Source organism: Cryptomeria japonica, chromosome 10, assembly GCF_030272615.1.
Source record: "Cryptomeria japonica chromosome 10, Sugi_1.0, whole genome shotgun sequence".
Taxonomy (NCBI): domain Eukaryota; kingdom Viridiplantae; phylum Streptophyta; class Pinopsida; order Cupressales; family Cupressaceae; genus Cryptomeria; species Cryptomeria japonica.
In genome coordinates, this window is record NC_081414.1 from 568,467,827 (window position 1) to 568,495,784 (window position 27,958).

The 27,958-nt window shown below is 36.7% G+C and overlaps 2 protein-coding genes across 4 annotated transcripts; both read right to left on the minus strand.

Annotated features, from left to right (window-relative positions):
• Nucleotides 1–1,703: 1,703 nt before the first annotated feature.
• LOC131027728 (hydroquinone glucosyltransferase) lies at nt 1,704–3,737 on the minus strand. The gene has a single exon (XM_057957820.1). It carries the CDS (start codon nt 3,430–3,432, stop codon nt 2,065–2,067), a length of 1,368 nt encoding a protein of 455 aa, XP_057813803.1. The 5' UTR covers nt 3,433–3,737; the 3' UTR covers nt 1,704–2,064.
• Nucleotides 3,738–17,707: 13,970 nt separating this feature from the next.
• LOC131027727 (UDP-glycosyltransferase 72B1) lies at nt 17,708–20,703 on the minus strand. 3 transcript variants are annotated; one of them, XM_057957818.2, is made up of 3 exons: nt 18,502–20,703; nt 18,256–18,386; nt 17,708–18,165 (listed from the first exon to the last, which is right to left on the minus strand). In XM_057957818.2, exon 1 carries the CDS (start codon nt 20,036–20,038, stop codon nt 18,650–18,652), a length of 1,389 nt encoding a protein of 462 aa, XP_057813801.1. In that variant the 5' UTR covers nt 20,039–20,703; the 3' UTR covers nt 17,708–18,165; nt 18,256–18,386; nt 18,502–18,649. The 3 variants fall into 3 exon arrangements, with proteins under 3 accessions (XP_057813801.1, XP_057813802.1, XP_057813800.1); XM_057957819.2 differs by having other exon boundaries at nt 18,492–20,703; XM_057957817.2 differs by having other exon boundaries at nt 18,256–20,703.
• Nucleotides 20,704–27,958: the final 7,255 nt, after the last annotated feature.

The window sequence follows — 27,958 nt, forward strand, 5'->3', positions numbered from 1 at the left end:
GGCAAGGTAGGATGGATTGACTGAATCTCCCCTTTCCTACTCTTGTTGTTGTAGCCTGGATTTTACCCTTATTAAGGATAATGTCCAGGAGCATAAACAAGAGTTGGAAAACTGAGGTTTTATGGTTGGTAGGATCTCTGGGCAATCTTGTTCCATCCTAATCGTATTTGGTACTTCAAATCTTGTCTCTTAAATTTTATTATTATATAACCTTAGGGGATATGTTTGCTTTGGAAATGACTCAAGGTTTTTTATCAAGCAATAAACTGTCGAATGATATAAATGGCAAGATGATACTAACAAAATTGCCAAGTGTTTGAATAACTGACAATGCAGGCCAAACAGGATGATACTAACAAAATTTCCAAGTGTTTGAGTAACTGACAATGCAGGCCAAATAGGTGATCATGGGCAATTATGGAGCGACTCTAAATAACTAAAGAACTACTCCTGAATCAAAGAGGAAAATGATCATAAGGTTACTGAAAACATTTATTTTGGGCTTGTAAGGGAAGGAAATATAAAAATCCTTCCCACCTGATTACACTGGCCCGGGGTTTTCATGTATCAATACTGTAATTTTTCAAGAGATATGCTGGACTTAGGTCCCGGGAAAGGCCGGAGGTTTTCTCGACTCCACTCTTTCCTATCAGCGCCTGCATGAGTGGAGTTATGTATAATTTCATAAATGAATAATAAAATTTCTGGCTTCGGCCTCTTACCGATCAAAAAAAAAATTACTTAATATATAATTATAATAGCTATAGAATTATTATTGTTAAATAATTAAATATAATAATAATTATGATTACTAATATCATGTATAGTTTTGCATGTAGTGATCAATCTATAATATAATAATAATAGTGATACAATAATTATTTATTATAATAATTATTAATAAAATCTATTATTATTCTTAATAATTATTATATTGTAAATATTAATAATAATTATTAATTTTTTAGTTCTATTAGAATAGGAGATATTTGCACAAGAAAATGAAGAGGATATTTAAATACCAATATGATCGTGTTTTTATTTTTTAGGATAAGTGATCAAATAAGTGTAAGAAATATTAATTTTTTGGAACATTGAAATGTTATCGGTTATCTATTTCATATGATAATTTTTAAAACTAGTCAAAAAAGAATAGATTATATCAAATAATTTATCTTTCTTTATGTCTATTATGTCTCCTCACATTAATATGTGACAAAGATAGATATCCATTCATATCCAAAACTAATTTGTTTCTATCTTAGTTTAATTGTATGGGAGGATGCCTTTTGAAATTTATCTTTTTGATAGGATACACATTGTTATATTATTATAATATTTAATGTTATAGTTTAATATAATATATTATTAAAAGTATTATTATTTCAAAATTATTAGTTGGTTTAAAAAAAAACAAATGGCCCACCTATCCCTATGTCAAACTTTTGAAGATTATTTCAAAATAGTAACACTATTGTCCATATTTAAATATTGATCAATAGCATTATAAAACTGTATAATTGTTTGGACAAAAAAAATCAAAATTGACATCATCCTAATATTATTGTACATTGCTATGAGACAATAGAATCAAATATACAAGAAATTTGTAGATTTTAAATAAATATAAAAGAATTAAAACATTAGAAAAAAGTTTAACATATTTTAATTCTTGATTCTATTGATTGATAGATACTTTGACATCTATTAATTTTGGGTGAATGCATTAATAAAAATGAAAACTAATAATAATAAGAAGGAGGTGATGATGATATGTTTTAATTACCAAGTAAAAGTTACAGAAATCTAATCTGGAGGAAGGTAATCCAACTTGGTAAATAAAAGTATAAGAATTGTGAAGTAGGAGCCCTTATCATAGCCTAGTTAAAACTAAAGATAGATAGAAGAACAATCAACCAATCTCTGGAGGAGAATAGAGCCCACCGCTCATAAATCACAAACTCAAATACTTCCATACCTTAGCCAAACTGGAATTCCAATTTCATTAAACTCTGATCAGCCACACCTTCGCTTAAGTCTTGTGTAGTTCAGAAGTGGAGTAAATTATGAGGCCCTGTTCTTCCATTGAGCAGCCAGTGCCGTGAGAACATCCATGGAACTTCCCCCCGCCGCCACCGCCTTCCTCGCACTCTCCTTCAATTCTGCCGCCCTCATCCTCACCTTCCTCCCTTTCTCTCCTTCCATCAATTCCCTCACCGCTCTCTCCACCTCATCTTTTCCCACCCACCAATTGGGCCCCCACTCTGGTTCTATGCCCAATCCTATCTCGTTCACTAGAAAGAAAGCGTTTGTCTTCTGCTCTGCACGAACAGGCCACACAACAATGGGAAGTCCACTCGTCACACTCTCAAGCGTAGAATTCCACCCGCAATGGCTCACGAACCCCCCGGTGGCCGGGTGAGACAAAATGGGTATCTGCGGTGCCCACGAAGTCCACACAAGACCACGATCCCGAGTCCGCATTTCAAACCCGGGGGGAAGCAACGCTGAAACGTCCTTGTCACTTCTGAGCACCCACAAAAATGGGTACCCGCTGGCCTCCAGCCCCAACGCCAGTTCCCTTGTCTGATCTGGCGATAGAAACCAGTTCGTACTCCCGAACGACACAAACATCACCGACGCGTCCGGTTGTCGGTCAAGCCACTCGAGGCAGTCTCTCTTTTCGTGGCCTGCATCCGGGCACCGGATCAGCGGGCCTATCGGATAAATCTCGGGCCCTTTCTTGACCCATTTCGGGAGAAGCTCGTGCTTCCTTTCGATCAGAGCTCGAATGCTGCCGCTCTCCAGATCATGAAAAGTATTCATGAGAATCCCGTCGGCAGTGCAAAGAAGACGGGAATTGCGGAGGAGGAGATGGTAAAGTGGTTGCGTTCTGTCCTGCATGGCGTTCGGGAAATATCGAGAGGGCATGGAGGGCAGGCCTGGAGCAGTCACCGCACCGTCCATATCTTTGAGGGATTCCGTGGTCTGAGAATGAAGAGTGTCATGGAAGAGCATAAAGCAAAGCCTGGAGGCGGATACGGTCGATAAAACATAGGTGGGGATGTTAAGGGCGGTGCTGGCTTCGATTAGTGGGGCGCAGAAGAAATCGATGACGAATGCACTGAGCTCATCTTTGAGAGATCCGAGAGCGTGTTTGACTGGACCTTTGTATTCTTCCATTGCTGCGAACCAGGTTGAGGGATCGTTCATTGGAAGTGAATCCAGGTGGGGCACAGAGAGATCCAGGAAGCGAATATCCGGAAGCGAGGAAGCCAAGCTCCGGATATCAGCCGTTAGGGCAGGAGGAGTGATGAATGTAACGGCGAAGCCGTGGTGGATTGACATACGCTTCGCGAATTCGACAGAGGGTAAGAGATGGCCCATCCCCCACGACGGAAACACGGCTATGTGAGGCGTTCGGCTTCCCATTATCTTCTTCCTTCCTCAGCTGGAGATATTTAGGCACAGAATTGTTTTTGTTAGGCAGCTAACAAACCCTTGTTGGATAAGTGCTAAGAATGAAAGAGAAGAACAGTGGTTACAGAACATATTTGTCTTCAAGGGATTCCATTTCCTTGTTGGCCGGTTGACCGGAACCTGCCGCTGAAGAAGAATTTCATTAATTTAATAATAAAACGATTCCATCCAGCTGCAATTTAATACTGGAATATTCCATCCACATAAAAGAAAGAAAGAAAAAAAGATTCTTTTATAGTCTACAATGTTGGATTCTATATGATCGTTTTATAGTAATATAAGACTACCTAAAGAAATGAATGAATGAATGAGTGAGTTTTAATGATGTCCATAAGATTATCATCCTAGGGGACCAGGACTATCATTGTTAACAATCTTCAAGTAAGTTTCTTTCAAGCGATCTTTTATTTATAGTTTACGGTATCTTTTTTGGGGTTTATAGTTTAAGTTTTCAAGGGGAAAGGAAAGGAAAGGATCTTGTAGAGTTTACAGTATCAAGCGATCTTTTTTTTTTGGTTTATAGATTATTTATGGTATATGAAACTACTCCATACTCTTTATTTTTGGGTTTAAATATGACTTTTAGTATATGAGAGTATCATGTACTCCCTGTATACAAGAGCGTTTGATTGTGCTTCAGATATGAGGCGTCAATACCCTACCCCTATAGAATTTGAATTTCTGATCTCTCTTTCAAGAATACAAGTTCTTTACCATTAAGTCGATTCAGAAGTACATGAAAACAACTTTGGTGTATGAACCATGCACATGAATTTATACAATTGTTGCACCATATTTTTCCTTCCAGTGAAGACAAATAGTTTTAGTTTTTTTTGTATATTTTACTATATGTGGATGAATTTTGAACTAGAAATATAATCTATAATTAAAACTTATGATTTTAAGAGATGGAAGGAATATATCAGTAGAAAGATAAAAGGAATATTAAGAAGATAAAAGCATATCTCTAGCTCATTAATCTAAATCAAAATATTTTAGATTTTACATTTCTAAAGTAGATTAGAAGATAAAACCTCAAATTACTCTTGATTTCAATAAAGTGATAGTAAATCTTTCCTATAATATGATATTCTCCTCATCATTATTTGCATCTATGATGCTTTGTTTGATTTTTTTTTTCAACCTTGAATATTGAGCAAATATCTCATGGGAAGGGGAGTGAGGGGGATTCCTCACTCCTCACGCTCATAGAAAAGTGTTTAAAATCAAACCATGTATATGTTTGTGCCTCATGGACATGTTCACTACTATTAGATATAGTGAATAAATAAAAAATTCTTGTGCCCACTAATTTTCTTTATACTCAAGAACCTCAAACAAACAAGAAAGCCATGAATCGATATTTATTTTTGAGTAATTTTTGTTAATAAAAGTTAAACCATACATTTAAATTGAATGACATGATAAGGAAAAGATGTACAAATACTAACTAGTAAAAGTCCTCAAGGCCCCACAATGATGTTACTCAAGAGTAACAATAACCATACATAAGAGCATAGGTAACCACATAAATAAGATAATAAGATAACGATGTCCTTTACAAAGGAACAAGATACATATTACATTGTCAAGAGAAAATACATAAGATCATCAACTACATTACAAGGTATCCGTAAGGATATAATCTCCAAGAGTCCCAAGATGGAATGAATACATGAATCTAGTACAAAAGTCTTCAATCTTCTCACGAGCCTTCTCGAACATGATGCAAGATGAGTCAAATCCCAATGGGTGCGAATAGAACTCCACCCAGCCATATGGTACCATAAGGTCCACCCCCCGTGCTATGAGATATCAACCAGACCCACAAAGAAGAAGCAACACATACAAGGGTATCAACATGACTCACAAGAGAATCCACAAGGCTATACTTACAAGAGGATCAACAAGACTGAACGTACATGAGGCTCACAAGGCTTAACCACAAGAGACTCACAAGGCTTAACCACAAGAGACTCAAAGAAAAACAACCATCTTCCAGAGGCTCAAGCAATCCATACGAGAATAAAACACACAAGTGGTGCAGGAGCACCTACCTATGGAGGCATGAACCAAGAACAAGATGATTTCGTATTTTCCTAGAAGGAATGTAATAAGACCCTATGGGTCCTTTTTTGTAATGCACTGTCCTAGGAGTGTGACAAGTTTGTCCATGTCTGGGTCAAATTGTCATCTAGGGTCTGGTAGAGCAAATTGAGTCAATAAGGGTCACAATGGTCTAAATTGAGGGATCAAGTGACCACAAGTCTATTTGAGTCATTTTTGATGTTTTAGAATCAAATGTAATAATTTTGGGGGAATATGATAGTCTAGAGTCTAGGTTGGTTGAATTATGCAAAAGTTGTCATATTGTCAATTTGTTGTCATGACAATTTTGCACTTTTTGTAAGTCGTGATTCTCCAACGGTCTGTCAGTTTGAAAAAACCAGTTGGAGGAGGTTGTGGTCATTTGGGAGATATCTTTAAAGGTCCTAAACATCAAAGGATGTATGTTGGTTGATTTGGAAAGGAAATCAAAGCATCAAGAACTATTAGAAACTTGGAAAACTGTCTAATTTTTGTTGATTGCATACTAAAGGTTGATTGGAAAGAATGCTCGCGACATAGTTCCTGTAACTAGATTGTTTTACCTTTGTTTTTCTTTTACTGTGAATTCTTGAAGCGATCGCTGCCTCATTCTACAAGCAAATCTCTACCGGGTAGCCTAAAACCCTTAAACCCCTAGGTTTTGACTGCAATAATGGGTTTTGGCCTATCAATCCTTAATTGAACACTTTGTCGTTATAGGAGATGAGAGGCTACTGTATCGTATGTCAGTTCCAAAAGCCATTAAGAGGATATAACAGACCAAAGAGGATGGAGAACTAACCCTAGGTCTAGCATCTCTATGTGACAGACTGGTTTGATGAGTGCAGTGCATGAGAATTGAGTAGTAGAGAACTAAAAAAAGGGTTTGAATATGGTAGAAGAGTACTTTGGAGGTTTACATAACATTTCATGGTCAAAGATGGTCACCCATGAGGAGAACCAAACCAGCTTGTGAAAGGCGTTCAGTCAAATAGGTCTAAAAGCCCTATTAGGTCTGTTAGTGCAGCATTGGTTGGAATATCTACAAGTTGGTCCGGTACTGGAAATTGAGATATTGTTGAGAAATTCCAAAAGGGTATCTAAAAATATAATTTGTTTGCCTAGATTCTCAGGGTGTCAAAAGTTATCACCCGATTCTTTCAAATGGAGGAGGCCTAGTAGCAACCGGTGAGTCAAAATTGATGTTTCGGTGGGTCTAAACCATGAAATCCTATTTTATGTATGTTAAGGTGTTGTAAAAACACCACTCCAAGGGTCGTTGTATTGAATTGGTCAAGTGGGCCATTCAAACCCTACAACCTAGTAGTAGCCCACTCATGTATGTAAGGGTGTGGGTAGTTACACAAGAACTTGAGAAGTGGTAGTTATTTGTAAGTGGACATAGTGGAGCCTATGGGTATTCCAAGGTGTTTTTTGTTGTCATTGAACCATTGCTTGACTTGGTGTTGTGTAAGGACCTTTGGAATTAGGGATTACCGATTGAGTTTGTATGCCTTAGAGATTGGTTGTTTCAAGGTTACCTCCTTCTAGTCTGTTGCCTCCTCATCATATTGGTATCAGATCAGGATTTTGAAGATCACTTGGGTGGTGTGGTCTTAGTGTATGTCAGAGGAAGAGATTGAAATAGGGGTTGACAAAATGTCTCCTATGAGTATGTCACAAGATATGGTGAAGAAATTGATTGAAGAGATGCTTGAGTCCAAGCTTGAAGAATTGAAAAAGACTACGAATAAGGAAGATGGAACTGACATTGATGAAGAAGGGGATAAAGAAGATGGGGAATCCTATAAGAAGGTAGAGGAGATACCTGCAGATCAGAGGGCATTTGTAGATGCCTTGAGGTCAGTCAATAGGGACACCATTGATGGGTTGCCTATATATAGTGGAAGTATGGAAGCAGAAGAGGTGATAGACTGGATTGAGGCATTGACCAATCATTTTGAGTACAAAGAAATCCCTGAAGATAAGAGAGTTAAGTTTGAAAAAGAAATGTTGAAGGGGTCTTCTCTTACATGGTGGAACTATGTACAAGGGGAGAGAGCTAAGGAGGGAAAGCGTATGATAACCTCATGGGAAAGGATGAAGGCTAAAGTCAAGGCACAATTCATACCCATTGACTATGAAGTGCAAATGTACAAAAAATTACAGAACCTCAGACATAGAGACCTTGATGTGAATATATATACAAAGGAGTTTCATAATCTCAGTCTCAGGTAAAAGAGACAAGAAGAGGAGTCAGAGAAAGTGGCCAGGTACTTGAATGGCACAAGGATGAGCATCCAAGATGAGATCAATATCTTGGCACTGGAGACAGTGAACAAGTGTTTTCAATTGGCCCTAAGGGCAGAAGAGAAAGTAAAAAGAAGAAGTGAGCAGGGTTATAGAGGTAAAGGAGGGAGAAGTTTCATAGGTAGAGGCATTTTTGGAGGAAGAAGTCCTAACCAAAGGTCTAGTTGTGAGTCTAGCCAAGGAGAGCAAGTTGGGGACTCAAGTAGCAGAGAAGGCTACTATGGAAGAAGACCTAATGGAAGAGGTGGGACAAATGGATTAGGGAGAGGATCCAGGCTCTCCAGTATGAGATGTTATAACTATAATCAAATGGGCCACCCAACTTACAAGTTTCTAGAGAAGGCCTCAACTTCTCATGATGGTGAGAGGCGAACCACTTTGACTCAGGAAGATGCAAGGAGTGTGAAATATCCTTAAGTTAATTTGACATTAGAGATGGGAGAGAAGCTGATGATCAAGAGGACACTTCTCAAGGAACCAGTGAAGACTGAGCCACCCCAAAGAAAGGCTTTGTTTAGAGTCAATTGCCAGATTCAAGGTAAGGTTTGTAAAGTTGTCATAGATTCAAGGTCTATTGATAACATTGTATCTTTGGAAGCAATAAACAAGTTGAACTTGGAAAGGATACCCCATAGTTGTCCATATAGGGTCAATTGATTGAACAAAGGGCAACCCATACTCATCAATGAACAAGCATGGGTAGAGTTCAATATTGGGGGTTACAAGGATAAAATTTTGTGTGACACCCTTCCAATGGATGCTTGCCATGTTTTTCTTGGCAGACCATGGCAGTTTGACAGAAAGGCTCATTATGATGGATAAAATAATGCTTACTCTTTCCAAAAGGATGATGTGACTTTTAGGATACAGTCAATGGTAGAAGGGGATCCACAACATGTATGATCTAGTGTGATGATGGTAGGGGAAAAATAATTCCTTGATACACTAAAGGAGGAAGGTGGAGTAGGTTTTGCTTTGATTGTAAATCCCAAGGAAGAAAGGAAGAAGGGTGTGAGTGAGGTAGGACCTAAGGATGTCAGGGAACTGCTAGACCGGTACAAAGGAGTGGTTGCAGAAGACATACCAAACTCCCTACAACCTATTAGAGATATTAGTCATCAAGTTGACCACATACCAGGAGTAGTACTTCCAAACAAAGCAGCATATAAAATGACCCCACACCAGAATGAAGAGATATAAAGGGTTGGTGAGAAAGAGCCTTATCCCATGTGCAGTACCTACTATTTTAGGCCCAAAGAAGGATGGGAAATGGTGGCTTTGTACTGATTCTAGAGCTACCAATAGGATAACCATCAAATATAGGTTTCCTATTCCAAGGATAGAGGACCTAATGGATTATTTAGGGGGAGCTACCTATTTCTCTAAAATTGACCTCAAGAGTGGGTACCATCAGATAAGGATAAGAGAGGGGGATGAATGGAAGATTTCATTTAAAACTAATGAAGGGTTGTATGAGTGGCTTGTGATGCCTTTTGGTCTTTCAAATGCCCCTAACACCTTTATGAGACTAATGAATGAAGTGTTGCAGGAGTTTATAGGGAAATTTGTGGTAGTCTACCTTGATGACATATTTGTGTTCAATAAGGGCAAGGAGGAGTGCTTGAAATACTTGGAGGTAGTCTTGAAGTGGTTGCAAGAGAAACAGATGATGATAAATTTAGAAAAGTGTGACTTCATGAAGAAGGAGTTGGTGTACGTAGGCTTTGTCATCTCTAAGGATGACGAAAAATATGGATTCTTCCAAGGTAGAGGCTATTCTGAACTGGCCTACACCTAAGACAGCCGAAGAGGTAAGAAGTTTTCATGGTTTGACAATATTTTATAGGAAATTCATTAGAAATTATAGTGATATTTGTGCACCTATGTTAGAAACAATCAAGGATGGTGGTAAGGTGAAGTTTCTGTGGACCAAAGAAGCAGATATGAGTTTTGAGTGGTTAAAACAGAAAGTTGTCAAGTATCTAGTCCTAATATCGCCAGATTTTAGTAAGGTCTTCACCATTGAATGTGATGCAAGTGGATTGTCTATAGGAGCAGTATTCAAGCCAAGAGGGGAGACCGGTGGCCTTTTTCAATGAAAAAATAAATGAAGAAAAGAGGGAGTATTCCTCATATGATTTAGAGTTGTATGCCATGGTACAAGCTCTGAAAAAGTGGAGGTTAATTGCTTCCTAAGGAGTTTATTGTGTATAGTGACAATCATGCTCTTAGTTTTTTGAATAGACAGGAGAAGCTCAGTCATAGGCATATGAAATGGGTTGAAATTCTTAAAGTATACACCTTCATCATCAAGCACAAGAAAGGGGTAGCCAATAAGGTTGCATATTCTCTAAGTAGGAAGGTGTTGACAGTGGAGGAAGTGCAGTTGTAGAGTATGGGTGTTGAAGCACTCAAACGATTGTATGAAGAGGACAAAGATTTCAAGGAAAAATATAAGGTATATGCTGTGAGTTTGCAAATTCTTTTCATGGAGAGTTTTCTGACTACACCTTGTAGGATGGTCTTTTGTTCAAGGGATGTTAGTTATGTATCCCTAGGTGTTCAATGAGGAATAATGTAGTAAAGGAGAAGCATAGTGGTGGTTTAGGAGGTCACTTTGGGCTAAATAAGACTTTGGACCTAGTTAAGAGATTTTACTTCTGGCCAAAGATGCAGACTGATATCAGAATGTTTGTGGAGAGTTGCATTGTGTGTCAGAGAGAAAAGGGGATCTCAACCAATGCAAGAATGTACCAACCTTTTCCTATACCAAGTAGACCATGGGAAAGTTTGAGTATGGACTTTGTGATGGGATTACCCAAGACAAAGACAGGTCATGACAATGTGTTTGTTGTGGTAGATAGATTTAGTAACATGGCTCACTTTATTCCTTGTAAAACCATAAATGATGCTAGCTATATTGCAGGATTGTTTTTCAGAGAGATTATTAGAATCCATGGGTTACCTTTGAGTATTGTATCCGACTGGGACAAAAAGTTTGTAGGGCATTTTTGGAGAACCTTGTGGAAAAGGTTGGGTACAAAATTGTCTTTTAGCTCAGCCTATCACCCTCGGACCAATGGCCAAACTAAAGTTGTGAATAGGTCATTGGGAAATCTTCTTAGATGTTTGACAAAGGAGCATGGAAGTAGTTGGGATGTGGTGATACCTCAGGCAGAGTATGCCTATAATGATTCAACAAACATAAGTACAGGTCTGAGTCCTTTTGAGATTGTGTATGGTAGTCATCTAAGAGGAGTTTTTGAATTAAGAGATGTCCAGGGGTTGGACAATAGAAGTGGACATGCTGATGAATTTGTAGAGGCTATGAAAAAGGTGCACCAACAAGTCAAAGATACCTTACAACAAAACAATCAAAAGGTTAAAGCAAGAGTGGATCAGAGAAGGCGAGATATGCAGTATCAAGTGGGTGACATGGTCATGGTTCATCTTAGCAAGGAAAGGTTTCCCAAGGGAAGACATAGCAATTTGATGATGAGAAGGATTGGACCTTGTAAAATTTTGGATAAATATGGTCCTAATGCTTACAAAATTGAACTCCTTGATGATATTTCTATTTCACCTATTTTTAATGTGTCTGATATAACATTGTATAAGAGTCCTATTAGAGGACAGTGTGCAGGTGAATCTATTCAGGAAAGTGAAGAATGGATAAAGCACTTACCATCTAAGGAGCCGCCTAATATGGAGTGCATTTTGGAGAGCAGGGAAGCCAAGAAAACAAGGCATAAGACCTATTTTGAGCACTTAGTTAAATGGCAGGGCCTTCCTGACTTGGAAGTTACTTGGATACTAGAGGAAGATATCAAAAAACAAGGGGGGTGATTTGTAGCAGTTGGTCTCTAAGAGGACTTGAGACAAATTTCACCCGGGGAGTCTGGTGCAGGAGCACCTACCTATGAAGGGATGAACCAAGAACAAGATGATTTTCTATTTGCCTAGAAGGAATGTAATAAGATCTTATGGGTCCTTTTTTGTAATTCAATGTCCTAGGAGTGTGACAAGTTTGTCCATGTTTGGGTCAAATTGTCATCTAGGGTCTGGTAGAGCAAATTGAGTCAATAAGGGTCACAATGGTCTAAATTAAGGGATCAAGTGACCACATGTCTATTTGAGTCATTTTTGATGTTTTAGAATCAATTGTAATCATTTTGGGGGACTATCATAGTCTACAGTATAAGTTGGTTAAATTATGCAAAAGTTGTCATATTGTCAATTTGTTGTCATGACAATTTTGCACTTTTTGTAAGTTGTGATTCTCCAACTGTCATTCAATTTGAAAAAAAATAGTTGGAGGAGGTTGTGTTCATTTGGGAGATATCTTTAAAGGCTCCAAACATCAAAGGATGTATGTTGGTTGATCTGGAAAGGAAATCAAAGCATCAAGAACTATTAGAAACTCGAAAAACCATCTAATTAATGTTGATTGCATACTGAAGGTGGATTGGAAAGAATGCCCATGGCATAGTTCCTGTAACTAGATCATTTTACCTTTGTTTTTCTTTCAGTGTGTATTCTTGAAGCGATCGCTGCCCCATTCTACAAGCAAATCTCTATTGGGTAGTCTAAATTCCTTAAACCCCTAGGGTTTAACTGCAATAATGGGTTTTGGCCTATCAATCCTTAACCGAACACTCTGCCATTATAGGAGATGATAGGCCACTATATCAAATGTCAGTTCCAAAAGCCATTAAGAGGATACAACAGGGCGAAGAGGATGGAGAACTAACCCTAGGTCTGACATCTCTATGTGACAAACTGGTTTGATGAGTGTAGTGTGTGAGAATTGAGTGGTAGAGCACTGGAAAAGGGTTTGAATGTGGTAGAAGAGTACTTTGGAGGTTTACATAAAATTTCATAGTCAGAGATGGTCATCAATTAGGAGAACCAAACCAGTTTGTGAAAGGTGTTCAGTCAAATAGGTCTAAAAGCCCTATTAGGTTTGTTAGTGCAACATTGGTTGGAATATTCGCAAGTTGTTCTGGTCCCAAAAAATGAGATATTGTTGAGAACTACCAAAAGGGTATCTGAAAATATTATTTGTTTGCCTATATCCTCAGGGTGTCAAAAGTTATCACCCAATTCCTTCAAATGGAGGCCTCGTAGCGACCGATTTAGCTTGTGGGTGAGTGAGTCAAAATTGATGTTTCGGTGGGTCTAAACCATGAAATCGTGTTTTATTTATGTTAAGGTGTTGTGAGAACACCGCTCCAAGGGTCGTTGAATTGAATTGGTCAAGTGGGCAATTCAAACCCTAAAGCCTAGTAGTAGCCCACTCATGTATGCAAGGGTGTGGGTAGTCACACAAGAACTTGAGAAGTGTTAGTTGTTTGTAAGTGGACATAGTGGAGCCTGGTGTTGTGTAAGCATCTTTGGAATTAGGGGTTACCGATTGAGTTTGTATACCTTAAAAATTGGTTGTTTTAAGGTTACCTCCTTCCGGTCTGTTGCCTCCTCATTAGCAAGTTACCACTAAGTAGAAATAGGGAAGAGTGTCATCACTAGGTTTTCATGAGTTACCCTAGTAGGTCTTCACTAGGTTCCTAACCCTATCTTGGGTTACCCTAGTGACCTCTCCTGATCCTCGACCCCCATACAAACACTAGTGGACCACACCAACCTTTCGAAAGGACAAGATCGGTGGAAGCCATTCCAAGCCCTTCTCTACTTACTTCAGCCCTAAACAAGCACCTGAGTGTAAGAGAGGCAACAAAATGTAATATTTATTAATGTAAGATAACTATCCATCCCAGTTCATTATATTATGTTTTCACTTGATTAAAAAAATCTCATTGAGTTACCCTAGAGACCACTTTGGGTCCCGACCCCCAATGAAAGCCACTCCAAGATTGCACCTAGGAATCCAATCAACACCATAGATCAAACCAAAAATATCAAGATGGTAAATCACCAAAATACCAAAGCAAGGCATGACTCTCTTGCTAGAATAAGATAACATACAGGGAGAATCCAAGGTAGGCTAGTAAACACCATCTAGCTTCCAAAGCATACAAGACTTGAACAAATTTTATCAAAGAGAAGCATGAATAAATCAATAATGTAATCCACAAAATTCCTTCACAAGCCTCTGGAATTCAAACATATAAAACCACACTTGGAGTATCCCCACAAAGAAAGACAAGATCCGAAAGCAAAAGCAAGGTCTCATGAAGCCAAATACAAGAGAGTTCATTCAAATCTACCACAAAGACCCTAATAACACTTATACATTAAATTGTTCCAAATCAACATTGATTCCCTTAATCCATAGCTCAATTTACTATCATTATATTATTTCACAACATTGTAATCAATTCCTACAAATTTGCCTCCATTATAATTGTTCAACGACAACTAAAAGAATATTTCCCAGGTTCATATGAAATCATATACATGTAACTAAACCTAAACATAACTTAACCACATGATTAATTGATAAAATGAAATAACATTTATATAAATCTAATTACATCCACCTTTCTCAAAAATATAACGAATTTCCCAAAATATCCATATTTAGCAAAAGAATGTATGTGTATCACAAATATATCTCTTTACTCAAATCTAATAACATTAACCATAAAAATATCTAAATCTATTCTTGATAACTATCCTTATCAATGCTAAGCTATATTTATCCAAAATAAACTATTTTAATCCATTGTACTACCTTATTGAATAAACAACATTTTCCAAGTTATGAATATAAACATAATTATCTAATTGATTGACTTATAACACTATACTTTTTACAAATGCATTTACATGAACATAATAAAGAATTGATCTGATATATATATATATATAATCGAATCCCACAAGAAAATATTATAAACTACCAAAACTTTTTAATTAAATAACAATAAGTTTTTTTGCAAACTGAGAACTATGCCGCAAGGGGGGGAAAACTACCACCATCGACCCCCACAGTGGTGGACTGGTGGGTGGGCTCCCCACCACCTTTTCTTGCCCTCGTGGGTGCCACGACACCCCAAACAAACAAAAAAAAACAGTGCATAGAGATATTAAAAAAAATTATTTCCACAAGACAACGATTTAACCAGAAAATAATAATTCTTTAATTCAAATTTATATATGTATCCAAAACAAACAGATAAGGAATCGCAGAGGTTAAAAAAAATATTCCACAGAGCAGAAATTATAATCTTTTCAAAACTAAGATTCCACATGCACATATACACCCTTAAATTTGTTCTTTCCCAAAAAAATTATTTCCTGATTTTTCCAATCTTACAATTAATTTGACCTAGATTCACAGAGTATTTTGAATAACCCAAAATCCCCCATTAACAGACAATCCATGTAAAAATTTTCTCTTTTCAAATAAACAACAGATTAAACTAACAGAAATTTCTACATGCAAAGGAGTTAAATTTGGAATCCTACCTCTAAACGCCATGGAAAACATCACAGAGTAGGAAGCTAAAATTTTCCAAGAGATCCTCGACAAAGCACACAAATCCAAGGCTTCAACAAAATCTATCACGCTCCTTCACTAATTTCTTCTTCAACAGTTTTTTCCCCAAATTTCTTTAAAACCTCCATAACCAGAGAAATACATTTGCCGAGAAAACCTCACGTCAAGCCTTCCTTTTTCCCAAAAAGAAAGTGAATAATAATAATCCCCCTATACAAATCGTAAGCCCCACAATAAATTTGCATGCCAAGATTTTCTCCAATTAGTTTTCGTTAATTAATTTATTTTTGTAACTCCCCACACAAGAAATTTATTTTCCTTTCAAATGAATTAATTTCCAAAAGCACACTAGAATTCAAATAACTAATTCCCCTTTTAAATAATTATTATTTATTTATAACTAGATTTTTACCATTAGTATAATTAAATTACAAGATAAATATTTAATGCTTTATCTAAATGATCCCTCCGAAAAGATAACTAATTTAAATCCACTTGCTCCACAATTTAAATAATAGGAAGATGCAACAATTTTTAATTTATTGATTAATTAGATCAACATAAATTCTCAAATACACAATTAAATAATATGTTAACCCCTATCTAGAAATCAATATTAAATAAATCAGTGACCTGGAAACTCGAACAATACACAGCGGGCCAACACAACACGAGGGCTAACAAGGTTACCAACTAACGAGACCAAACGACCAACACAACAAGGTTACCTGGCATAGGTCTCATTCCATAGGAACGATGGTACAATGGGGTCTGACTGACAATTCCAAATTCCACTTTACCATTGGGTTATAGAGCACGCTCAGACTTGAAGGTTTAGGTGGAGTCGATGCTCGCTACCAGCAACTGCATAAGAAAACCGTCGAACATATACATATAAATCATATAATTGCGTATCGTGAAAAGGAAATGGAAGCGATGTAGCTTGCCCATAAAGAGCAGTGCGACAATTTTCCTTTTCACCCAAGCTCATTAGAGATAAAACACAGTGTATATCAAAACAATTAAACATTGATAAATATAATGACTAGATCCTAACATCACATATATAATTCATCTCATTAAACATCAAATGAATTGAGTATAAATGCCTTCATATAATCACATCATAGACATCAACATAAAAATCGTCATGAAAAACATCATCGTTCCTTAAAGCATATACCTACTGCAAGGGTCATCCAGAGTCATAATAGGTTAAATCGAGTCTGACCAAGGGAGAGGCATTACATCCTCCCCCCTTGGGTTCGACTTACTCCCACAGAGCTAAGATAAGAAAAACAAGATCACGTTAGTCATAAAACTTATATTAAGTAATTTTAAATCCTCATTCTACAAATATTCTTGCAAAATAGAGATCCAATCTTCGCGGTGTTTTCCATAACACACTATTAGAGGTTCAAGTGAACATGATAGAAGTACACATAACACACAACTAGAGCCAGCTAATTCAAACATTCAGAATAACCACTAGAACAAAAGAGAAAATAATCCAAGAAATAAATCTGTCAAGCTCAACATTAAACAAAGAAAAGTGTCAGAGATTTTGACAACCAACAACACCAAAACATGACGACTATCATAAATTAAATGGAAAGAAAAGGGGATTTAGTGGTCATTCCTTTCATAAAAATAAATAAAAAATAAAAAGAAATAATGCCAGCCCCAAATTCACAAAGCACAATTCATAAGCAAGTCAACGAAATCACATACACAACAAAATCTCAACACGAGGTGACCATTTTTTACCAGACTGAAGGGAGTAACCACCACACAACACCCAAGATTGCATGTCCTGGGTGCATTAGAAATTGTATACCAAACACCTCAGGCCATTAAGTTATCAACATATCTTTTTAACTACAATGCAATCAAAAGCACATGCACTTGAACAATACAAGCACTAACATAAAAAACGTAAGAGCAAGAAGTGAATACACACATTATACATAATTAGGATCTTAAGAAATAACATGCAGGAGACATACAACACAAAACACCCAAGACTTTCAAGGTCCTATACAACAATCCCAAGGATACTCCGGAATGACAAGCATGCGACAGAAAGACCAACCAGACTAAGGGCACAACCTTATCTAGAGATCCCGGTGTTTGAACATGGGCTCTGATACCAAGTAATGCCTCACTATGAGGCCTAGAGGACAAACAAAATAAACAACAATGAAATGAGAATGTTTTTGTTTTTGTTAATAAAAGTTAAACCATACAATTACATTGAATGACATGATAAGGAAAAGATGCACAAATACTAACTAGCAAAAGTCCTTAAGGCCCCACAACAATGTTACTCAAGGATAACAATAACCATACATAAGAGCATAGGTAACCACATACATAAGATAACATTGTCTTTACAAAGGAACAAGATACATATTACATTGCCATGACAAAATACATAAGATCATCAGTTACATTACAAGGTATCCGTAAGGATATAATCTCCAAGAGTCCCAAGATGGGATGAATACATGAATTTGGTACAGAAGTCTTCAATCTTCTCACAAGCTTCTTGAACATGATGCAAGATGAGCCAAAACCCAATAACGTTTTAAGATGGTACAAAGTGATAGACATGTAATATCATCCAACATATATGAGATTTTTCATTGTTAAAAAGGTTTCTAAAGCCTATGAAAATGGCAACAAACTCTGCAATCAATCCATCACTGTTTTCAAGAGAATAGAATCTGTGGATAGAATCTATTGCTTCAATGATTAGATTGCAACCGGTAAGCAGCTGTAGCTACTGGATTTGTGTCTGGATTGATATGATGTGTGTGAGTGTGCATCTGCAGTTAAGATCATACCAAGTGAAGTTAGGAGAACATCGTATTTAATTGAAGCAAAGCAAACATTTACTGTAGATTAGATAAACTTACATGGCTCCCTTTTTTCCCTATTGAAATTGGCAATGCTTTCCAAATTATCCCAAAGGATGAAATGAAGTGGATTTGCTGAAATGCTAAATGTGGATGAAATATTTAATGGTTCTAAAGCAACTGATTAATACCTGTTAGAAGAAATTGAGAAATTAGATCTAGGAAGCATTAGATGTTATTCTTTACCAAATTATGCTCATTCATCGAATCATTAAAATATCAGTTTGAAATAGTACAATAGGATACCACCAAGTTGAGGTCTGCAATCAAACACTTTCAGTCTGCCTGATTCAGATGAGATAGTTAATTTGCTTGATCAACAATTTGTTACAAGTATCCAGAGATTATTACAGTTCAGCAAACTATGACCAGGAAAACAAGTCAAATCAGTAAATTATGAGACCCTGTTCTTCCATTGTCCAGCCAGAGCTGTGAGAACATCCATGGAACTTCCGCCCGCTGCCACCGCCCTCCTCGCACTCTCCTTCAGTTCTGCCGCCCTCATACTCGCCTTCCTCCCTTTCTCTCCTTCCATCAATTCCCTCACCGCTTTCTCCACCTCATCTTTTCCCACCCACCAATTGGCACCCCACTCCGGTTCAATGCCCAACCCTATTTCGTTCGCCACAAAGAAAGCGTTTGTCTTCTGCTCTGCGTAGAGCGGCCACGCAACAATCGGAACTCCACTCATCACACTCTCCAGCGTGGAATTCCATCCGCAGTGGCTCACAAACCCCGCGATCGACGGGTGAGACAAAATGGGTATCTGCGGTGCCCACGAAGTCCACACAAGCCCACGATCCCGAGTCCGCATTTCAAACCCGGGCAGAAGCAACGCAGAGACGTCCTTGTCACTTCTCAACACCCACAAAAATCGGTACCCGCTGGCCTCTAACCCCAACGCCAGTTCCCTTGTCTGATCCGGCGGTAGAAACCAGTTCATGCTCCCAAACGACACATACATCACCGATGCGTCCGGTTGTCCGTCCAGCCACTTCAGGCACCCGCTCCGTTCGTGCCCTGCATCCGGGCACCGGATCAGCGGGCCTATTGGGTAAATCTCGGGCCCTTTCTCGACCCCTTTAGGGAGAAGCTCGTGTTTCCTTTCAATCAGAGCTCGAATGCTGCCGCTCTCCAGATCCTGAAACGTGTTGATGAGAATCCCGTCGGCGTTGCAAAGACGACGGGAATTGCGGAGGAAGAGACGGTAAATTGGGTGCGTTCTGTCCTGCATGGAGCTGGGGAAATACCGAGCGGGCATGGTGGGCAGGGCGGGAACATGCACCGGACCGTCCATGCCTTTGAGGGATTCCGTGGTCTGCGAGTCGAGAGTTTCATGGAACAACATGAGGCAAAGACTGGAGGCTGATACGGTCGACAAGACGTAGGCAGGGATGTGAAGGGCGGCGCTGGCTTCGATTAGGGCGGTGCAGAAGAAATCAACGACGAAGGCAGTTAGGTCATCTTTGAGAGATCCGAGAACATCTTTCACGGGATCTTTGTATTTCTCCATTTCTGCAAACCTGGTTGCGGGATTACTCTTTGGAAACGAATCCAGCTGTGGCACAGAAACCTCCACGAAGCGAATGTCTGGAAGCGAGGAAGCCAAGGTCCGAATGTCTTCCGTTACGGCAGGAGGAGCAATGAATGTAACGGCGAAGCCGTGGTGGATTGACATACGCTTCGCGAATTCGACGAAGGGTAAGAGATGGCCCATCCCCCACGACGGGAACACGGCTATGTGAGGCTTCCGGCTTTCCATTTTTTTTTCTTCGTTGTTCATGTGGATTCAAGTGGAGTGTATTTAGGTACAGAATTTTTTTTTTGTTAGGCAGGTAGCAAACCCTTCTTAGATGAGTAACAATGAAAGAGAAGAACAGTCGTTACAGAACGTGGATTTTGTCGTTAGGGGATTCTATTTCCTCGTTGGTCGGTTGACCCAAATCTGATGCTGAAGAAGCAGTGCTTTAATTTTTCATCCACCCGAGTCATGCAGAAAGCTGCCAGGTATCATTGTATTTCAACTCATAAACAGTGAAAACACACCTTTGGGGCATGAACGTTTATCAGATATCCGTCCGGCTGGCCGACCGGCTAATCGGTATTGCAGGGTTTCTTAAATTTGGCTATAGCTATGCTGGCTCCAAAACGGTACTGTACTTAGATTATTTTCGTGTTTTGTGGACAGTGAGAGACATAGTACTGTACATAGATTATTTACTATGTCTTTCATTATCTGCATAACACGAAAGTAGTCGTAGGTAGACAGTACTGTTTTGGAACCAAAATAATTGCATCCCTTAAATTTGAGGATAAAAGTTCATGCGCTCTAGTGTGGAATGAATCTCAACCAATCATAATGAATATTAATTGATATATTTTAATCAACGGCTGTAGATAATAACATGTTAGAAATGAGGAAGCATGTGCCACATAAGGATGACATTGATTCACTAGAAGGGTCAAATATGTTTGGTAGGAGCTAGAAGAGCACTAAGGGGAAGAAAACTTTCACATGAAGATCCTTTAAATAGAGGGGTCCAACTTAATTTAATAATGGGAATGAATAAGAAATTCCAAACCATTATATATCATCTTGATATTGATGACTACTAGCATATTCTAAAAGATGGTAGCATGATGGGGACTTGTATTTTATTAGAAATCATAAGAAAAACATAATGATTTAGCTTCTTACTAGTTGTAATATATGCACAAATATAAATATATAAAAAATAAAATATTTTTCAATTGACAAAGATTTGCCACTAAAAACAATCCTTCATTAGCATGAATAAATAAATAATTTATAAAGAAGTATGTACCTATAGATACATGTCATAGTATACAAATTTTATAAATGTGGACAAAATTTTGCAATGTACATGCCTAGATCACAAAGAAGTGGAAAATTTTCATAGAGGATGAATTCTATATTTATCCTTATGCAAGGTATTATTTAATCCTTGACTTTAACTTTGTTAAGGGTGAAGAATTGGTGCTAAAATTAGGTCCTTGGTTCTATGCCTAAATTAGGTAGACCAACACCATGTTTGAAACCCACTTTGAAGTCAATATTTTTATGTCAATGTGACATCTACAAATATGGAGAAGAATATGATTATAAATATTTTACCATATGTACTTTTGTTTCAAGTCCCAAAACAAAATCTCAAGTACCATTTTCCATCTACAAATACAATTCCTAATTCTGAACTTTGAGATGCATTAGTATTTTGCATGTGGACTACTCTATGTAGTGTAGACATGCACTATTTCTTATAAATAGTAAATGTAATTGTTGAATTATTATGAAGTTTGCTATATAGTTGAACATAGTTAGTAAGAATATTTCTTTCTTGGGTTGTAATGGTAGTGAAGGATCATTAGTGAAGTATTTGGTCTTTACATATGTTACATTTGTTTCTATAGGAAATTATATAAAAACAAATAAGAAGTTTGATTAATTTAATCTATGTATAGATCACAAACAAGTTCCTTATAAATTTAATATTATATATGAGAAACTTGTATGTGACATATGCAAATATATAGATAGAACATACATTTTGTATTATTTATTATATAAAAAAATTTGATAATGAAAAATCATTTTTTTTAAACAAAATCTTATTATTATAATAAAAATCTACAAGCATGTTTATTGAACTAATGGATTCAATTGTTACTTGCAATATACTTAATTACTTAAATCTCTTTACCTTGAACATAAAATTACAATAAATTTTCTTGTCTTAAGATTACTTAATCGTAAAAAAAACAAATTTTTATTAAAGAGTAAATAATAAAGACATAACTAATATGCTTGTCCTTAAGATGCCTTGCTTTGAAAACAAAGAATATTACTTTTCTAATTTACCTACATGATAAATTATGTGCTAAGCTATTTAAAAATAAATTTATATACAACACTTTATTAATTTGTACACTAAAAGACTATTTCTTATTTAACTTCTATTTATTATTTATAAAATTAATGAGTACTCATTGTTATTTTATTTAATAAAAATATATTTTAGCAATACAATAAAAAATAACAAATCATATAATATAAAAAACATGAAATAATGACATAATACACATATTTCAGATTATTTTTATTAATATTTTAAAACAAGTTAACTACTAATATTTTAATGAGATAGCTTAACTTACAAAATAAAATAGTACATAAATATGAAGGTAATCCAATGTGGCAAATAATTGTTTAAGGTGTAAAGGAGGAGCCCTCATCATAATCTCACGAGACCTTTGTACTTCTCCGTTGCTTCGAACTTGATTATGGGATTGGTCTTTGGAAGCGACTCCTCATGGGGCACAGAGAGCTCCACAAAGAGGATGTCCAAACCCGAGGAAGCCAAGCTTCAGATATCTTCCGTTATGGCAGGAGGAGTGTGTAGGAAGTGGAATCACTCTGAGAGGGGGGGTGAATCAGAGTGATAGATTTTTAAAACTTTCAGATTTGAATGCGACTTGACTTTGGTTAAACAATAATAACTTGCTTAAACTGAACCTTTAAAAATGTAACAGAAATGACATCATGACTTATGTTAAAAGCATGTTTTGAATTGTTCAATTGAAACTAAATAAACAACTTTATTTATGCTTTACATACAAAACTTTATCATTTCAAAAACAGATTTAGACTACTTTGTGACAGACAACTTTAATCATTCATGCATTTGACCATAAACAGATAAGAGCAAAGACAAGTATCAAAGCATTAAATACAATAACATATCACAGAATGAGACAATCAACACCACATAACACCAAGATTTCCTGAGTGGAAAAACCCTTATGAAATATAAAAAACCATTCAAACCTGTCTTCTTTATTCAGTCAAAGAGCACCAGCTCAACACCTCAATATCATAAGTTCCAATCTTTACAGGAAAAACAACTCCTTTCAATGAGTTTCTTAACAAAAATTGTATGCTCTCAGGGTCCTGTAATTACAATTAACTGTTAATAATAGATCTGCATTATATCCCATTATATAATGTATACTGTGAATGTCAGTATTTGCCATATAAAAGAAAATCTTTGTACAAAAACAGAGAATGTAATTTTCTTTCAAAAATTCTAGATATCATTATAAGCTTTCATGGAAAAACCCTTCCTTTAAAGAAAAACTATTTCAAATCTTGTTTTATGACAGATGTATATTCCCTTGTAAAACCCCTTCAAAAATGCTCTATTCGTGTTTTTTCATCATCCCAGAAATGCTTAAAGCTACATATATATATGGAGAAGATACAAAAGAAAGATGTTATCCTGAGTTTAGTGATGTCTTCGAACTAGGGTTTCAGACGTTAAAAACAATTATTAGAAACAACTGAAAAACATTATTGTTTAAGCCACAAAAAAAGTATAAGAAACCCCTGTTCTCAACTGTCTATTCTCATCCATTTTTCTGTCGAGTTAGGGTTCAATAGATAATAAACCGCCTATAGCAGTAAATGATGCCCACTCAAGTTTATTTTGGTTCATTGTCTGCTCAATAGAAAACTTTATAATCTGAATAGAAACTACAAACAAAACCATACACTATTTCATCTTTTCAAAATAGTTTCCATAATGATTAAGAGCATAAAGATTCAGGCACGATGTTACCTGATAATCTGGCCATGTATCAAAGTGAAACCCCCAAATATCTTCATCTCTGCTTGTGCAAGTCAACCCTGTCGGCCAAAGTTTGATTCTGATAAAAAACCACGACTCTAGCTCTGTAACATGAGAGTGACAGCTAGGGTTTTGCAAAACTAACTTGTTAACAAAAAGAATGGAACACATTACAGTGTCTTTTCCTTTCAAAAATACTGCTTCAAATTACATAACCTGTTCAATTCTGCCAAGCTGAAATAAACCTAATGCCACATGTTCTTTACGTGGCTCAGGACTTGTGACAAGAAATGCAATACTCCCGATAACTGCCAGCATGTAACATACCCAATGAAAGCAATGAATCATGTAAAAGGTGGAGCCCACAGTGATATTCTGTTGACCATACAGTGCAATATTCCCGGTAAATACCAAAGCACAATGTCATTTGAAGTCGGCGGACCAAACCCGATATAAGTCATAATACCAATAAACATATCAACTGCCAAACATAAAAAGTCGATGTCATTATATATATCCCCATGTTAGCATCAAACCTTGACACATCAAGTATCCACCTCACCTACAAGTTAGGATTTCATCTGACCAATTTTACCCGAGGACATGTCCCCAACCCTTTTTGACACATCCCTATTTTTGATGCATCCCAATGGCGGTGGGACAAGTTGGGGGCATCCCCTAATTTCCCCCAAAATCTAGAAAACAACAAGAAACACCCTAGAAATGTGGGCATGACAACGAGTCTCAAAGGGGACGACCAACCATCCCTCTTTTTCCAACATTTCAAAAAAAATCAAATGCTTTTAAAATATATATTTTTATTTGTTTTTGTGGGCCCCCACACCTCAAGTTGCCCTAAATATGAATAACAACCCCTTTTTAATGCATTTATGTAAATATGAAAATCTTCTTTTGTTGATTAGAATGAGATTGGATCCAAGGCACTAATTGCTCTAGTGTTGTCTAACACTTTTGATGACTTCTTGGTGTTGTGGTTCTAAATATTTTTTTCTTTTGCTCTACCAATTCTTTACTAAAAATTTTGAAATACTTGTGTGGTCTAGGCTCAAGTCTTGTTCCATTTCTAGTTCTCTTCATATTCATAAAATTTGTTAAAGACATTGTCTTTTAGATCTTTGTAGGAATATTTTTACAATCTACATAACTTGCATTGATATTTTCCTATATCAAAATTTGAAATTTCACCACAAGAACATGTATGTATGCATGCATGTATGTGTGTACGTATGCATGCATACATGTATGTGTGTACATATCCATGCATGCATGTATGTATGTATGCATGCATGCTTGTATGTGTGTACATATGCATGCATGCATGCATGCATGTGTTTATGTATGTATGTATGCATGCATGTACATACATGCATGTATTTACGCATGCATGCATGCATGTATATATGTATGTCTATTTTATTTCTTTTGTTGTTGTTGTTTTTAACTATGCAAATATATTTTTCACATGACTGATCAAAATTCAGTTGATCACTCCGAGCCTAGTGCACCACGATGATGACCAGGGTTCTCATTAGTTTGGCCAATTAGGTGTCAATGACTCTAGCACTAATGTTAGGGTTCGATTTTATGTTGATACCATTGATAGGTTGCGAGGTGCTATATAACAGCTTGACCTAACAATGAATAACACTCCTAACCAACCAAATAGAAATGAGACACTCACTATTAGGACTGAGCTTCTACGTATGGTTGACCTTGTTCAATCATATAATCCCAATGATGATATGAGAATTGATGCTTTTTATGTTTCTCTTGCCCATAGTGTTACTAGTGAAACAAAATTGAAAGAAATCAATCAAGCAGTTTCTACAACTAATATTCATAGCATGTTCCCCCATTATTAAGGGAAAGAGAGGGTAAGAGGTTATGTCATCACCAAGTGCGACAACATACTTGTGGGTCCATTTATTTATCCAAGATGGTTGTTGCCTCATCGTAGATGGATCCACAATGATGAGTTGACACTTTATTTTTGCAAAAAATATATATTGAGTTCCATTTACATTTAGATACATAGATTATACATCTATTAGGCAAGGGAGAGGCATATGACAAACCTAACTTTAGATGACGTGACTTGCCACCACTCATTAATAAGAAGGCATTAGTTGGTCCAAACCTTGTGTTCTTTCAAAATATTTGGATCCATCACATGCAACAAATAGTGCAACCAATGTTACTAGATGAGACATTTTTTTCTAGTATTGCGACTACTACGAATTAGGTTGATCAGATGTCATCTTTAATAGTCCTGGCAGACATTCGTTACATCTGTGGATTAGCCTTCCTCCTACTGATGCTACATCTAGTATCTACAAGCCTTACAACTACATTGACTTACCATCTCCTATTGATATTGCACAAGTGAGTGATGTTGATGATTTGTATCGTGTGGGTGCATGCTTCATGAGCGATCTATTAGATGCATATGAGCTTATTTATAGTGAGTATTGGATCCAAATTCATAATGTCTAGGCACATGTGAGATAATATCTTGGTAGATCATTTATGAGCCATGGTGGTGGAGCTTCAGAGGGTGCATAAGGATAGGAGTATATTCTAGTACACCCCACAACCCTTTGTTAGAAGAAATTGGTTGATCCTACACCTCCTTAGCATACACAAGCTGATCCTATATCTACTTAGAATACATCAGTTCATCCTACACCTAAGCCCCTCATAATACAATGTTGCATGTACCTACAACTCCGCCCCCAACATACACTACCTGATCAGTCCACTACACCTATTTCTTTTGTTTCAGGCATTTATATTAGACTTTGGAGACAAACATTTCACAACTAGATACAAGTGTCGATATGTCCATTCAGTCTCTTGAGTCAAGTAGGTTTGGGAGGGCCTTCAAGTTTGCAAATCAAGTATAAAGTTATAGATAATTTAAATTTGATTTTAAATTGTAGATCACATTTTCAAGTTTCAATATTAGATCGACTTAAAAAGAATTCACATAATTTCAATTTTGAGTATGTTTATTAGGGTGTTGGTTTGGTGACCTTTGGAGATTTGCATTCTACTATTGATCCTATACATCATCACATGCAAGTATTTTAAGAAAAATAGACCACTACAACTCATTTTAATGAATGCATGTTAATTGTTTTGCATGTACATGTACAATTTTTTTAACAAAGTTTGTTATGTGTGTGTGTGTAAATAGGTTTCAAGATCAACTCTTTCTATGTGTCAGATTCCTACACAACATTTACATGAGTAGATGATGGAGACTAGGTAATTGTAGACTATAAAATTCAAATTAATTTTATAAGAACTACACATAATATTTTTACCATTTTATTAGATATATAAGTGCATATACTTTCTTGTGCAAACATAGAGTTTCAGACATGGATTGAGACAAGGCCCATCAATGCATAGTGAGGCCCAATCTATGAGTCATGGACATATTAGACATACGTGATTATTTTAAAGTGATTTTGCATGCATGCACACTTGTATGATCTATTATTTTATTGTTCTTTTAAATATGAACTATTATAACTTATATATTTCAAACACTTCTCCACTTTAAAGGAAAAAAATTGTGCACATTGTTGGCTCCCAAAACCGCATCTCCTCTCCTCTAGAATAAATATTCAAGACTAAGAAAAATAGGGACAAGATATCCTACACCATGAGAATGATTCATTAAGAGGGAGAGGATGGATAATTGATAGTAGATTACATCTCCTCTTCATCTTTAAGTTTTATAAAACCTAGAATGGTGATCAATCGTGGTCTTTCATAGGACAATTAGAGAAATGAGAAGCTTATAATAGGTCTTGGCTAACCATGCCCTAATGATAGCCAAAAACACACCTAAACAACACACTATTAAGCATATTAGACATGTATACACACAATTGAAGATAAAAATAAATATGTACTGCATAAGTCGAATCCTCCTATGCTTTGTATACAGATGCACCCAATAGTGACTTCCAACATTGGCTTGAGCACTTAATGTTTTACTAGTTAATGCACCTTAGATTTAACACAAA

Bases quoted from the DNA above. Each gene is read 5' to 3' on its own strand.
- LOC131027728 (XM_057957820.1), bottom strand. From the start codon at position 3,432: ATGGGAAGCCGAACGCCTCACATAGCCGTGTTTCCGTCGTGGGGGATG.
- LOC131027727 (XM_057957818.2), bottom strand. From the start codon at position 20,038: ATGAACAACGAAGAAAAAAAAATGGAAAGCCGGAAGCCTCACATAGCC.